Raw genomic sequence first — 14748 nt, forward strand, 5'->3', positions numbered from 1 at the left:
AGATGTAATTTATTCCCTGCCCATGTCTTGTGGGAAAAAGTACATTGGACACACTGGCCGCTGTCTCAATAAAAGCTTAAAAGAGCACAGTGAAAATGTTGCATGTGTAGCTACTTCAGGCCACGTCGCCAAACATCGCAGGGACTGAAAAGCAGAAGATGGCAGTGAAGCTAATTGCGAACCGATGTACACGAAATGCAGTGTCATAGGAAAACACCGAGACGCACTACCAAAAGAGATGCTAGAGGCTTTTATGATCGTAAGATTGCAGGATGACTGCATAAGTGCACCATCAGTGGCGTGGTTCCAAAAAGAAATCAAACACCTAGAGTCTGAAATTTGACACGTGGCAGCCAACCGCCGGTGCTTGTACCTTTTGCGCATGTTTCTGGTTTGTTCTTGCATGTTTTTTTTTTTCCTTTCTGTTCGCCAGATGGTATAAAATCCTACTGGCCCTTAAATAAAATTTAGTTGGCAGTCAGCAGCGCTGTTGTGTCCTCCTCTTCTTTTATGCCGTCTTTGTGCAGTTAATATGGAAGTACCTTCTAGCTGGCAAAGGAGGGATGCTGAAAGCTAGCTGAACACTGCCAAGAAACGGGGGAGAGGGGAGGGGGGAGCGAGCCCCCTCTTGGATACGTGCCCAGAATTTATGTAGGATTATCTTGCCTGTAATCACGCAGTTCAAACCCTATGGTAGACAGAAAATGCGACTACTTTTGTGTTTTCTGCTCATTATTTGTGCTTTACATGCACACATGGATAATATTAAAATGGATGCTTGGGCGAGTTGGTAAGTCATTTTTAAAACAGAACAGCGCACACTTTGACAGGGACACGAGGAAGACACGACATAGACGAGATAATATTAAGCTGTTACCATATGCTAAATGCGCTGTACAGCTGAATTGAATGAACACATGTTGCACGGGAGACGCCGAACTAAGCCGGAGATGGTCCGGTATAGTTGAATACAACTTAGGTCCACAGTGAAGCTCCTCTTACATTCAGGACCGCTTAACAAGATTCCTCCATGACAAAAAGTAGACCCGTTAAAGCTTTTCTTGCAACCTAAAGAAGCTAATCACAGGACGAAATTATAAACTACGGAAATGTGATGTCTTTGGCTTGCTTGAAATAGCCAAACTTTAAAAAGCTGATTTCGTTCATTGTTGTAATTGGCCGATGGAGTAATGCAAGATGCTGCCGACCATGGCCAGTGTTACTACCTGCTGTTTTTTTTTTCTTCTTTAAGTTCTATTTTACTATAGTATCATCTCTCGGGCGATACCAGAGGCGGCAGCGTGGCGATGCCACCGTCCTTGAAAGTTGCGAATAGTTTGCGCGGTTTAACGTACCCAAGCTTCGTGTGGGCATAAGGGAGGCTATAGTAGAAAAGAGGGCTCCCGATTAATTTTGACTCCATGGGTTCTCTAACTTGCACTGACATTTTACAGCACACAGCAGTTCTTGCATCTCGACACTTGCAACTTTGCAAACCCGCCGCCGCGGCCGGGATGCGACTCCGCAACCTCCCGTTCAGCAGCCAAACGCCAAAATCTATGAGCTACCGCGGCGGGTACAACAAACAAATGCGAAAAAATACAAAAGTTACATACTTCCATTGAATGCTGTTCTTGGACTTCTTTTCAATCAGTCCGATTCCTTCCAGCACATTTGTGATGTCATATATTCTTCTCTTTTGCCTGACTGCAAGGATGTCGGCAGCCTGAAAAGAAAACGCAGCAGTTCGAACACAGCGTACCTTAGCTTTTTGCAGAGATCAGTGACAACTGGCAATGCGCATTCTTGTTGGTTTTCTAACCAATGCGTGGAGAGCAGTGAGATTCATCAATACACGTGCTTGGGGCTTTCTAAGCAATACACTTTTCAAAACTTGCAACACAACCTAAGGACACGGAAAAATGAGCAATATTTAGGTGACAGCTCAGTACTCATCACGAACACAGGTTGCCACACAGTTAAGTCGTTGTGGATTAAAGCACAGTCGTGTAGTGTCTCAGGTGTCCGTAGACAGCTCGCCGCTTCAAAAAAACGAAAACTTCCATTCGCACGTATCGAGCAAGAAAATTACAGAACCAAACAACCAATCTCAGAATCAATGTAGTAAGACAATTTTCAATTCGCCTAAAGTGCGCTCAATATAAGAAGGAAACGATTAGCAACGCATCAGTTCTTAGAGGCCATTTAAAACTGGCTGGCGATGCACATAACAAACGCAGCGCGCTACAAGCACAAACACAGAAAACGCAACAGTGCAAGAAGCGCAGGGAAAACTATAATTCGAGATATCTCACCACTTTCAAATCCAGCACTCCATCAGGTGCCTCCTGCAGCAATGTGACAAACTTCGTAGTTAATAAACCCAAGCTTTTTTCGTGACGACTTGGTGCGCCTGCTTCCGCCATGACTACAGCCAGCTACAGCTTTCGAAGGCCGTTGAAACACTCCACGAGTCGACGCGAGGATGCCGAAGATGCGGCGAGCCAACTGAGAAGAGAGAGAGAGAGGATGGTAGTGGACGGATGAGTGCTAGGTGCGCTTTCTTTGAAATAGTGTGGTGGCAGATGTCACTATGCCAGATATTTGTTTTTATTTATGTTTCTCAAATTGTTCATTTACTTTTGCATATACTGATCCGGAGTTCCCGGGTTCGAACCCGACCGCGGCGGCTGCGTTTTTATGGAGGAAAAACGCTAAGGCGCCCGTGTGCTGTGCGATGTCAGTACACGTTAAAGATCCCCAGGTGGTCGAAATTATTCCGTAGCCCTCCACTACGGCACCTATTCTTCCTTTCTTCTTTCACTCCCTCCTTTATCCCATCCCTTACGGTGCGGTTCAGGTGTCCAAAGATATATGATACAGATACTGCGCCATTTCTTTTCCCCAAAAAACCAACCAATTATTCAATTTTGCATATAAATTGTGATAATTGGTTTTTGGGGAAGGAAATGGCGCAGTATCTGTCTCATACCGTATTGTGCGTTTTTATCGTGAAGACTTTCAAAAATTTTCACACCTCAACCGCTGGCTCATTTGCGGTGTAACTGCACACAGAGCTTGCGTATTATGGTAACTTTTGTATCATAGCTAGTTTGACAACGGTACTTACTGAGTAGAGCCGTGCATGATGCAAAAACGTAATTGTCGACGTAGAGATCGTTGAAGCAAAATAATTGGTTTTGGGGGGAAAGGAAATAGCGCAGTATCTGGCTCATATATCGTTGGACACCTGAACCGCGCCGTAAGGGAAGGGATAAAGGAGGGAGTGAAAGAAGAAAGGAAGAAAGAGGTGCCGTAGTGGAGGGCTCCGGAATAATTTCGATTACCTGAAGATCTTTAACGTGCACTGACATCGCACAGCACACGGGCGCCTTAGCGTTTTGCCTCCATAAAAACGCAGCCGCCGCGGTCGGGTTCGAACCCGGGAACTCCGGATCAGTAGCCGAGCGCCCTAACCACTGAGCCACAGCAGCGGGTATCATATAAATTGCGCCGATCTTACGTTTGATCAATTCTTAATCTTGAATTTCTATATGTTTACGTCAGCGTCCTGCCTTTGAGCTAAAGATCGGAAATGGCGCAGTACATGTCTCACATCTCGGTGGACACCTGAACCGCGGTGCAAGGGAAGGGATAAAAGAGGAACTGAGATAATAATAATAATAATTGGTTTTTGGGGAAAGGAAATGGCGCAGTATCTGTCTCATATATCTTTGGACACCTGAACCGCGCCGTAAGGGAAGGGATAAAGGAGGGAGTGAAAGAAGAAAGGAAGAATTAGGTGCTGTAGTGGAGGGCTCCGGAATAATTTCGACCACCTGGGGATCTTTAACGTGCACTGACATCGCACAGCACACGGGCGCCTTAGCGTTTTTCCTCCATAAAAACGCAGCCGCCGCGGTCGGGTTCGAAGAACTGAGAGAAGTTAAGAAAGAGGTGCCGTAGTGGAGGGCTAATAATAATAATAATTGATTTTTTGGGAGAAAGGAAATGGCGCAGTATCTGTCTCATATATCGTTGGACACCTGAACCGCGCCGTAAGGGAAGGGATAAAGGAGGGAGTGAAAGAAGAAATGAAGAAGAGGTGCCGTAGTGGAGGGCTCCGGAATAATTTTGACCACCTGGGGATCTTTAACGCGCCTTTACATCGCACAGCACACGGGCGTCTTTGCGTTTAGCTTCAACTTCAGTGTTTTGGAAATTGAAGATTGGTTTTGAGGAAAGGAAATGGCGTAGTAACTCTCTCATATATCTCGGTGGAGACCCGAACCGCGCCGTAAGAAAGGAATAAAGGAGAGAGTGAAAAAAGCATGAAAAAAGAAAGGAAGATGCTGTAGGGACAACGTTATAGGCAGTGAAGGGTTCCGCAATACTTTCGACCACCTGGGTACAGTGTCCTAGAAGTTTTTGTAGTTTCAAAAGCGGCGCTTTCCCCGCGGTTGCCGCGGCGCGGCGCTGGCGTAGACTCCTGGAGCAGAAACAGCGCGTCGTCGGTACGCGCTGCGCGGCTACGATCGAGGGGCCGACAAGACAGTCGCGCTGTTTTTTATCACATAAGTATCCCATTTTTTTAATGCATCGCCGCTTGGTTGCCAAAGAAGACCCAAAAAACGAATGTATAGTTATTTTTAACCTTTCAAAGGGAAATCAGAGTGTGTTTCAATGACGGCTCCAACGGGAGGCTAGGGATGGCGGCCGCTACCTCGAAAATTTTCCCGGCGCTCCTTTCTGTCACTGGAGGAATTGATTTTGTTCGCTCACAAGCACCTAAGCAGCTTAATCTTTGCGTTGCGTTATGTGAAACCAATATATCGCTGTCTCAATGCCGCAATTTGTTCGTTTTATTTTGTCTTGAAGAGGAGCAATGCCCAAAAATTAACTCCCCCTTCGACATACGCCACCCCGTAGGATATCCTGGGTAGTCCTTGGAATGGTAAAACCATAACCTACAACTTTTGGCTGCAGGTTTGTTCTATTTGAAAAAAAGGCAACTGCCAATCTTGGTTTTCCGGGGTTTTGTTTTTCAAGGGCAGGTGGAATATCTTCCAGACGGAATGGGATAGCGCTTGAACGATGAGTCTGCAAGTGCCTTTTACTGTTTCGCTCACTCGTTGAGGTTCACAACACAGGTGTCACAGGATACCGGATCATGATTTTTTTCCTATGCAATAATTCACCGCCGTTATGAGTGCAGTTGTATTCGTGAAAATTTTATAAAGCTATTAAAATATAATGCCCTCAAGGCGTTCTTATAACGCTACTAGGAGATTTTACAGCTACCCTATTGTTGGACATTTCATGGCTAATGGAACGGGCGGATGTAGCACCAGCTGCATGGGAATATGAGTACGCCCACTATTTAATGAAGGCCATTAATCATGCATTCATGCAAATCGCCTTATAGTGCGTGATTTTCTACCCATGGTATCAGTGCTTATTCTTTGTTCAAGTTCACTTAAATAGGTTTAACGCTATTGATTATAATGGCCAACCCATACTGTTACTGGTTCTTCCAGCTAATACTCGCTTCTCAAAGCTTTGTTTTTCACTACTAATTAATTAATGCAACATATTATAATTGAGTTACACGTCGGTCCTGTCTAGTCTTAGAATTATGACTTTTTCAAATTTTAGTTTAACGTAACCACAAGCCAAATAAATGCAATTTTAGAATTATAAAATGCTAATTTTGATGCAGGTAACAACGCAACTTACTTCCGCTTTTAATAGAGCATTCATTTCGGGCTTGAGCGTACATTCTCAGATGGTACATATTCACTAATAAAATAACAGCTGTTATGCTCACATGATACATATATGCAGAAAACTGCCCCGTTTCCACTTTGTACTGGTGCTCATGCAAGGGATGGAAAGAGTGATTCAAAGGTCCTGTGGCGGACGCTTTGTCACTGCAGGGAGTGCGGCTGCCTGCCAGTCTTTGAGAGCTGCTCTGCAGTGATCACGAATAGTGGCCGGCTTACCAAAAAATATAACTGAAACCGTTCAAATTACTTCTGCCGCATCAGCGAGCCCTTTCTCATTCTCACAGAAATTATAGGGAAATGTCGTTACTGTCCGCGTCGGCGGACGTAATCTAATCTAATCTGTTTGTCTCTGCGCATAGCTTTATTTATTGCCTTCTTTTTTCTGCTTAATGAGCACTTGATTTATTGTTTTTTTAGCGCTTCCCTTTTCTTTCGCCGCCGTGATGACTGATCAATTGTAGTGCGCGCTCGGCTTCTGGCCTGAAAGATTCGGGTTGGATCCCGGCCACAGCGGTCGCATATTTAGATGGAGGCGAAGTGCTAGGCACGCGCGTGTACTGTGCGATGTCAGTGCACATTAAAGAACGTACCCCAGGGGTTCGAATTATCCTGAGTGGCTACGGCGTCCTTCGTAACCCGAGTCACTTAGTTGTCCCAATAGCGACTCCGGTTACTTAACCCCAGGTTGAACCCCATAAAACCGATCCAAACGTTTCACTTTATCTTCTCCAACACCTCCGTTCGTTCCTCTGACTCTTCGTCCACCCCCTTTAATTCTTGCTTTATCGTCGTTTCGTGCTATTGCCGAGTGGTTTCACCTCCATTTAATTTAGCCAATCTTCTTTCACCTCCTCCTCGAGCGTCACTGCTCATCGCTTGTAATTCAACTTTGCCTGTGCTCGCTGGCCGCCTACTTGCTCTGCATTGCACTTTCCTTGCCCAGATGGTTTTTTGCTCTACGTGCCTTTGGTTGGCAATGCATCCTCAGGGTGCCCCGCTCAGGCGAAATGTTCGCGGTCGGCTGGATGTGGAGTGGAACCCACGTTTTGTAGACTTTGTATATGTTTATGTCTCCGAGGGACGCGCTTACCCGCTTTTATTATCCCAACGAGCTTAAAGCGCCACCCTTTCCGGAAACGACAACGCTCAAACTCGCTGAATGCAACGACGCAGCAACGCAGACGGCCGGCTTTTTTTCTCCAGTATTCGACGCCAGCGCCGCGCGCGGCCAACCGCCTTCTTTGCTTCAGCGCCTTCCATCAAAACACGCTTCGCTCTTGCCACTACAACTCCTTCTAGAACACTGTGACCTGGGGATCTTTAACGTGCACTGACATCGCACAGCACACGGGTACAGTGGCCAGCCACTGTAACACGGGCGCCTTTTGCGTTTCAACTCCATTAAAACGCAGCCGCCGCGGTCAATTTTTGAACAAGAGACGAAGCGCTCGTCCACTTTTTTGCCCTGCCCTTCGTCCAAAAATTGTCCAAATTAGCGCTGTCAGATTCAAAACGGACCGGCGGTTCACGAAACGGCAGTGACGATTAGACCAATGTTTTTAGATAAGGACAGTTGAAAAACTTGCTCCGGGGATGCGACCCATGCTTTATCAACATCATCATCATCGCATCCCCCGACGACAGCGCCAACTGGTTGCCAACGGGCTAACCGGCTAACGGCTAACGGCGCCACAAAGGCGGCGAAGGAAGCCCAAGGGCCCAAGGCGCGAAGGCGCCAAGGTCAAGGTGCCGTCGGCGCGCAAAACAACCAGCCAAGCAGTGACAGACCCACAGCGACGACGGAGCTCAAGAACCAGCCGTAAAGCTAGCCTCGCTTCTGTGGTACGAGTTGTGTATTGCAATTTCATTTGTTATCTTGTTGTGAGAGGAAGTGTTTTGCGCTTTTATTAGTGTCTAGGTCTACCGTTGAAGGGTGGTGAGCAGACCAGTTTTGTAATCTCAGGCACCCGAGGTGGTTGTATTCGTTTGCGTCAGCAGTAGTCCATGCGACTCAGTGCCTAAATTCTGAAGCCTGTTTTTGAATAAAAACCCCCTTCTCTACAAACGCACAGACTAGAAAAAAAACGTATAATTGTGGAATATCTCACATGAAACGCGAACTTCGAGTGAATTTGGGGATCATCGCATAACGCGTAGTAGCTGGTGTTAATTGTAACCGCCTACGACTTGGTTTCATTCAGCCTCCGTTTGCCTGTTCATAAATTTGAGCTTTGCCTTGCCTAGACTTGCACATTTGTTTCCCGAAACCAGCGGACGAGAACTATGGTTGCCGTTTATAAATTTTGCGGAGCCGTGTCCGCCAACTTTCGACCGTTGTTTGGCAGTAATTGGGTTGATCGATTCACTTAGGTTGACTTTTGGCGGTGTCGGGATGAAAGTGTTGTGGGCTGCGAGTTGCGCGGCTACTGTGTTCTGTATTTCCAAGACATTGCAGGCTTTAGAAAAAAAAAAAATGTGTCGCTCCGACCAGATCTTCCATGAGGACAAAACCGTGTGGGCCCATTTTTTATGTTTAGTAACAAGGCAAATGCAGTATGTTGCACTGAAAGTAATAAATGTGAGTGGAATGATGGCTTACTACGTGGAACTTCTGCAGTGTTTTTCATTTATTTTTGCTTCCCTTCATATAAATGCAATATGGAGTGGCATGCAAATGGAGCACTGGCCATGCAGCACCCTTGCATATATTCCCACACAGCATATTCCTTTTGCAGGCTTGGCAGCTATAATATTCAGCTCCTAAGTGTGAAGTTATATATCCAGTGTATGATAGCTATATTTGTGAGATGTAATGACAAAATGCTTGTTTCCTGGGATTTCAGTGCTTGGTAAATGTTGTGTATCATAGCACTGCTGCTCTACTTTGTGTACCGCACTACTGCCACTCCTGAGTGCCGCTTTCACTCAACACCTTATCCTGCCTACTCTGCTGCTGAAGGCTTCTTGCTATCAGTGTGTAGAACCATATACCTGAGGGCACTGATCTCTCTGCATTTCTACACTTCTCACATGACTGTCTGCACTGCTCTTGTATGCTTTGGTTCCTATGTACAGTTTTGCTTCAGACTCGAGCAGTAGAACAGTTCACTGGCGACGAGGATGGGATCCCCACAGTTCTGAGCGTGCAAGTGCAGTGGGACAATTAGGGGGACACTTAAGCTCCACCTTATTTGCTACTTTCTTAATTAGTTTTCGTTTCTGATCACACATGAATTAGCATACATCAGTAAACATACCTGACCATGTGAATCACAAGACACACAAGGTCTTTCTATAACCAAGTTGAACCAATGTGCCTCAGTGGCCTTAGGGGTAGAGTGCATAATTCGAAACTTGAAGGTCATGGGTTCGATTCCCAAATAATTACCCCAATTTTCTTTTCAGCGCTGTTAATTTGCTTTACATCCTTGTGTCACAATGACATTTCAGTCATGCTATGATCTCATAGTTACAGTTTAATTTGAATTTTATCGATTTTCATTCTAGAGCTCAACATGGGATGTTGCAACCCTCTTGACCAATCTTGAATTAGCGTGACAATGTGCATGGCTTTTCCTCTGAACGTCCACTCTAACGCAGTCGTGTTAAAACTTCTGGATCTGCTACAGTTTGCACGGCCGTTAACGGCAGTGCGGCAGCCATGGTCGGTGAATTCTCATCTGTCAAGCCTGTTATGTCTTAGAATGCCTCCAGGTATACTTCCAAGTGCACGACATCGTCTCATGACATGAAATGAGGCCCTCCTTCATAGCATATGTGGTACTGATGCGTATTCCCAGCTGTGTTAGCTCTGTGCACTTAAGGGGAGACATGGTAAAAAAATGCAAAAATTTCGATTTTACAAAAATGGCTTATTCAGGATCAGTACACTCTAAAGTTCCTCCCTAAAAAGTTTCAAGGTCTAAATTTGACCTCCAACTACTAAAATTTCTATATATATTTCGCGTCTATGAAGCCCGGAAATGATGATTTCGGAGCGAAATGCAGGAGGACTTTCCACCTGTCACTTCCCACGACCACGTCCCCAATGGCTGTCATCTTTGTTTTGTTTGAAAGCTGGGCGCCTTATCCCCTACCTGGTATTACTCACTGCTCTGAAATATTTTGGAACATACACAATCCGCTGTTTATTGAGGCCTCTACGACGATTTCTGAATGGCTGGCGCGCGCACTTCAAATGCAGTTTTCTCAGCTTCGTGTTTTTTTGCCGACATGACTAACCTTACGGAACTTTTTATTAGGTTTTTATGGTGTGATTTCAATTAATTTTATACCATAGAATTCAGAAAGAATTAAACTGTGGAGCTATGTAGTTTTTGTTTGGCTGAGTCAAACATTTCAAATTTTGTGAACCATAATGTCACCTAACTATACTTCATAATTGTGGTGCTTGGACAAAAGCTGACATTTTTATATGATGATGTACTTCAATAACAATATAATTAGCATAGCTCCAGATGGCAGGTCTTTGGCTACAGCCCAATTTCAATCGAAACTAAAAAATGTAGAAACAAAGTGTCTTAACGGCCGTAAGGATTCAACTAATTAGGATTTACTTATTTTTCCATAATATGAGGACTAATTGAGATATTCTAAAACTAATTATATTTTTTAAAACAGGAAGAAAAAACATGTGCGCCTAATGTCATTACAATATCTTTAATAACAAAAGTGTTCAGACCTGTGTCTCTCCTTAAAGGGACACTAAGGAGAACTCTATCAATTTTTTTTTGTTAGCAAAATCTGATAGTTCGGCATTTCATGGTTTTGTTGCCGCTTGTCCGCGCGCAAAGATGCACTTATTTCAAAGAAATTTGGATTCGAAGTTGAAAAAGTTTTTCCCGCCCCTCTGATTCAAACTCAGGGAACTCTTATGACGTCACAGAACGGAGTAACATGAATCGTGACGTAAGCACAGACTCCGTGATTTCTTCTGGCTAGCGGTGCGGTGTGCAACCTTCCTTTGCAAGCCTCAGAGATTCGTGACGTCCATGAAGTAAAGAAAATTCCTCCAAGGTGGCGCCTCTTGTCCTAGGAAGTCATCACGCTTGTACTTGCGAGATTGGCCTGTGGCGGCGATACCTGTATTTTGGTTCTTGCTATTTCCTACATTACAAGAGCTTTATTTTCGGGAAGAGTGGCTTTTTTGTGATCAGGAGCTGCTATTCTATGGATACAAGCCAACTTCAATTTCTCCTCAGTGTCCCTTTAAGGCATCTTTGGACGTTCTCTTCCAGAACATTGTTTCCAAGCTCAATGCTATATATTTAAAAAACTTGTCACACTGCACAGAGTAGATTGAGTAAGAACTAAACACAGTATGGAATGCCTTTGCATCGACATGCAGGGTCAGCATTGTAAGTTTGGGGATTGACTGGATTGTCTTCTATGTGACTGTGACCTGCTTGAAGAACCTATCCTAAGCCATCTCCTGGCTGGACTGGATCGCAGGCTGTCCAAGGACATCCTACTGGTGCTTGCAGGTTAAAGAAGCAGCCACCAGTGCAACAGTTTTGCTGCTTAAAGCTGACTTTGCCTTCTTAAAATAAAGTGTGGTATGCAACGTAGAGCAGAAGTGCTTAGATACACAACAGCAAAGAACTTGCAGTGAATGTTTGAAGCTGATCTGAGGGCTCGCACTGTGGAGCTGTTGGATATAGCTAGAATTGTAGGTAAGGTATGTTGAATATGCATTTATTTTATTTTTCTATGTCTCTTGCAGGAGCCTCACTTGTAAAGGATATGGCATGCCGCGCATCGGTGCGTAATCGCATAGCGCATAGCGCTTGTATTGAATTGTTGTTCAACAGAAGTGTATGCTCTCTAGTTATGCGCATCTTTCCAGCACTTGATATTTGTAACAACACCCTAAAACACTGCCCTTGGTAGTGTTTTAACTCTGCTGCTTGATGTCTGTGGTTCAGATCATTTTTTATCTGTATGCGGTTTTTTTTAATAAGGTTTTCATCCAGTGCTTTTGTTTTCGGCTGCCCTCTATAAATAGGACTAGTATGTGATGCGTGGTATCAAATACAACTGCTGATTTCATTTCAATAAAAGAGCAGCTGGGAGTCTAGGCTGAGTTTGTGTCAGCTTCCACAAACTTAGCCTAGACTCCCAGCTGCTCTTAGACACCAAACAGCCGAGTTAAAACACTACCAAAGGCAGTGTTTTAGGGTGTTGTTACAAGTAATCAAGTGCTGGAAGGATGTGCATATTTTTATGGTTTTCATGCTCTGCCATGCGAAAGTTTCCTGATAGCTTAGCTGGCTTTAAAACTTTGAATCCTGCAGTATTGAGCTTAATAGAATGTGAATATTTGTAGTGCATTTTAAGAAGTTACTACCACTGCACTGTAAACTTAAAAAATTACTTTTTAAGCTTTGTATTGAAGCACTTGCATGCTATTGTATTTTAATGCATTGCAGAAGCACTAGAGAAATACACATAGCAGTTGCAAACATTTGACCTTAAGCACGTCACAATTCAGCTATTTGTTTCCACAAAGTTGTTGCAGTGACCTTGTGAACGAACCGAGGTTTTGTGCAGCCAAATCAGGTTTTCATTTTTTATTTATATATTGAAGTGACAATGACCAAAGTCATCTGTATTTATTCTTTTAAGTGCGCTAGAGAGTCTATTTTGTTGCTTGTTTGGGTTCAAAAGCTGCTACAAATTGGGTAGAGATTTCAACACTAATTATTTGCACAACTGCATGCTTTTGAGCCTTGTACCATGAACTGATCATGTTTTATGCTGATGTTCATTCATAGCTCGCACCGACAGCCAAGGGAAACAATAATGAGCAGGACCCTCTGGTGGAGATGTTGGAAAGGTGCTTCAACATTCGAGCCACACGTCAGGAATTGGATGCCCCCGCCTCTGGCCTCATAATCAGTATATTGCATGAAGCCTTAGTCCCGTTTGGCTTGAATCAGGAGGCATTGACCGTGCCCCGCTTCCTGCTGCCGTCTGAAGCAACACACATTGAGAGCTCAGTGCCACTGTCCCACTATGTGAAAGTGATGCAAGACTTTTTTTGTCGTTTGGGAATTCCTGATATTGGCCTACAGGACTTGGCCAACCCAAAGCCAAAACGCACTCGAAAGCTTTTGAAGATCCTAGTGAACAGCTGGCTGCGCATGACGGCCATCTACAGCAAGTATAAGGTGTGTTGCCCTCTTTGAAACTTGTTATGCTTCATAAATACCTTTGAAAATCATTATTTTTCCTGTTCATAGCCATTCATATTCACAGTTAACCTGTATTTTTCCAATTTCTATAATGCACTTTAATAGGCGCTTGTGTATCGGCAAATGTTGTTTTGGTTGATATCCAGGCCTACGTGTCAATCAGTGCTTGATTTTTGTATAATGTTGGACTTGTGCAAAGCTTGAGTACGGCCATCTACAGCAAGTATAAGATGTGCTGCCGCCTTTTAAACTTGTTACTTTTGAATGCGTCATAAATGCCTTTGAAAATTGTTATTTTTCCTGTTCATAGCCATTCATATTCACAGTTAACCTGTATTTTTTTAATTTCTATCACTTTAATAGGCGCTTGTGTATCGGCAAATGTTGTTTTGGTTGATATCCAGGCCTACGTGTCAATCAGTGCTTGATTTTTGTGTAATGTTGGACTTGTGCAAAGCTTGTTGTACTCATCCAATTGGCCATTATGATTTCTTCCTCCCAGGAAAAGGAAAAGAAGCAACTGGAGGCCAAGAAAATATTACATGAGACAAAAGCTGCGAGTAGCGCTAGGACTGCAGAGGTGAACAGGTTGGCTGGTTTGCTTGGCGCGATTGCTGGGGAAGCAGAGAAGCTTGACAAAGAACAGTCTGCCTGCGAGAAAGCTCTTGCAGCCTCCTGTGAGAAGAAAGCAGCCATTGTGTCGGACTACCAACAGCTGAAGACTACCCACTATGCTTCTACAGAGGTAATCCAACGAACAGAATTGGAAATCTGGGAACTTAAGGAATCCGTAGAAGAAAAGAGGGCCGGTGTGTGCAGGTATGTGGGATTGGATATTAGGATTTGTGCAACTGCTGGTTAGTCAAATATGAACGCTACATGTGGTCATTTTGAATGTGTGCATCAGACCATATCGCTGGGCAGATTACGAGGGATTCGTTTTGTTGTATGGGCAAAAAAAGAATGAAGGACAAGTGGAAGCTGGCACAAACTTAGCCTAGACTCCCAGCTGCTCTTTTATCGATAGGAAATCAGCACTTATATTTGATACCAGGCATCACGTGCTACTCCTATTTATAGAGGGCAGCCGAAAACATAACCATTGGATGAAAACCTCATTAAAAAAAGTGCATGTACAGGGTGTTCTGTATTTATCCGTGTGGGTTGTAAAAATTATCCTGCGCAAACTAGCCTATTTGTGCTCATCTACAGACTACAAGATCTGTGTTTTTTTTATGATAGTCTGTGTTTTTTTATGAGTAATTTAACATTGGAACTTGCCTGGATTCTCCGGAATCGGCGAATAACTGCAGTCGTCTGCGTGCAGAATTTTCATCAAGACGAGCAGAGCAGCAGATTTGAAAGGCTGCACCAGCTGGGGTACTGCAAGACCTGCTCCAGCTCCAAGCAGGCACATTTGGTTGCCTCGCAGTTTGCCAGATGGCACAGCCTCTCAAAGCGGCTATTCCGCTCACCTCGACGATATTCTGCGCGCAGATGATTGGACTTTTTCACCGATTCTAGGCAATCTAGGCAAGTTCTGATGTTAAATTATTATTGCAAAACACAGACTATCATAAGCTACCCTGTGCTCTGTGCCTATTACCAAAAACCCAGTAGTTCGCGCAGGAGAAATTTTTGCAACCCGGACAGATAAATACAGAACACCCTGTAGATAAAAAAAAAAACCTCAAACACCAAATAGCCGAGTTAAAACACTACTAAAGGCAGTGTTTTAGGTTATTGTT

General features: G+C 44.2%; 2 protein-coding genes across 10 annotated transcripts in view; one reads left to right on the plus strand and one right to left on the minus strand.

The window, feature by feature from the left end:
- LOC144113416 (transcription factor E2F5-like) overlaps positions 1 to 2495 on the minus strand; it is a 57203-nt gene extending 54708 nt beyond the window's left edge. For both annotated transcript variants that reach the window (XM_077646484.1, XM_077646483.1), the window contains exons 1-2: positions 2316 to 2495; positions 1617 to 1726 (exon numbers count right to left, since the gene is read on the minus strand). In XM_077646484.1, coding sequence (XP_077502610.1) covers positions 1617 to 1726; positions 2316 to 2426 — 221 coding nt within the window. In that variant the 5' untranslated portion in view covers positions 2427 to 2495. The remainder of the gene's footprint in view (positions 1 to 1616; positions 1727 to 2315) is intronic.
- Positions 2496 to 7427: 4932 nt separating this feature from the next.
- The window catches only part of LOC144113417 (uncharacterized), a 63006-nt gene continuing 55685 nt past the window's right edge, over positions 7428 to 14748 (plus strand). For 5 of the 8 annotated variants that reach the window (XR_013310793.1, XM_077646487.1, XM_077646490.1 and 2 more), the window contains exons 1-4: positions 7429 to 7628; positions 11530 to 11567; positions 12581 to 12976; positions 13503 to 13819. Coding sequence is in view for 7 of the 8 variants with exons in the window: in XM_077646487.1 (XP_077502613.1) it covers positions 11550 to 11567; positions 12581 to 12976; positions 13503 to 13819 (731 nt within the window). In the remaining variant the exon portion in view is untranslated. Of the gene's footprint in view, positions 7629 to 11529; positions 11568 to 12580; positions 12977 to 13502; positions 13820 to 14748 lie in introns of all 8 variants that reach the window. The other 3 variants (XM_077646485.1, XM_077646486.1, XM_077646489.1) reach the window with 1 other exon arrangement.

This window comes from Amblyomma americanum, chromosome 1, assembly GCF_052857255.1.
Source record: "Amblyomma americanum isolate KBUSLIRL-KWMA chromosome 1, ASM5285725v1, whole genome shotgun sequence".
NCBI classification, from domain to species: domain Eukaryota; kingdom Metazoa; phylum Arthropoda; class Arachnida; order Ixodida; family Ixodidae; genus Amblyomma; species Amblyomma americanum.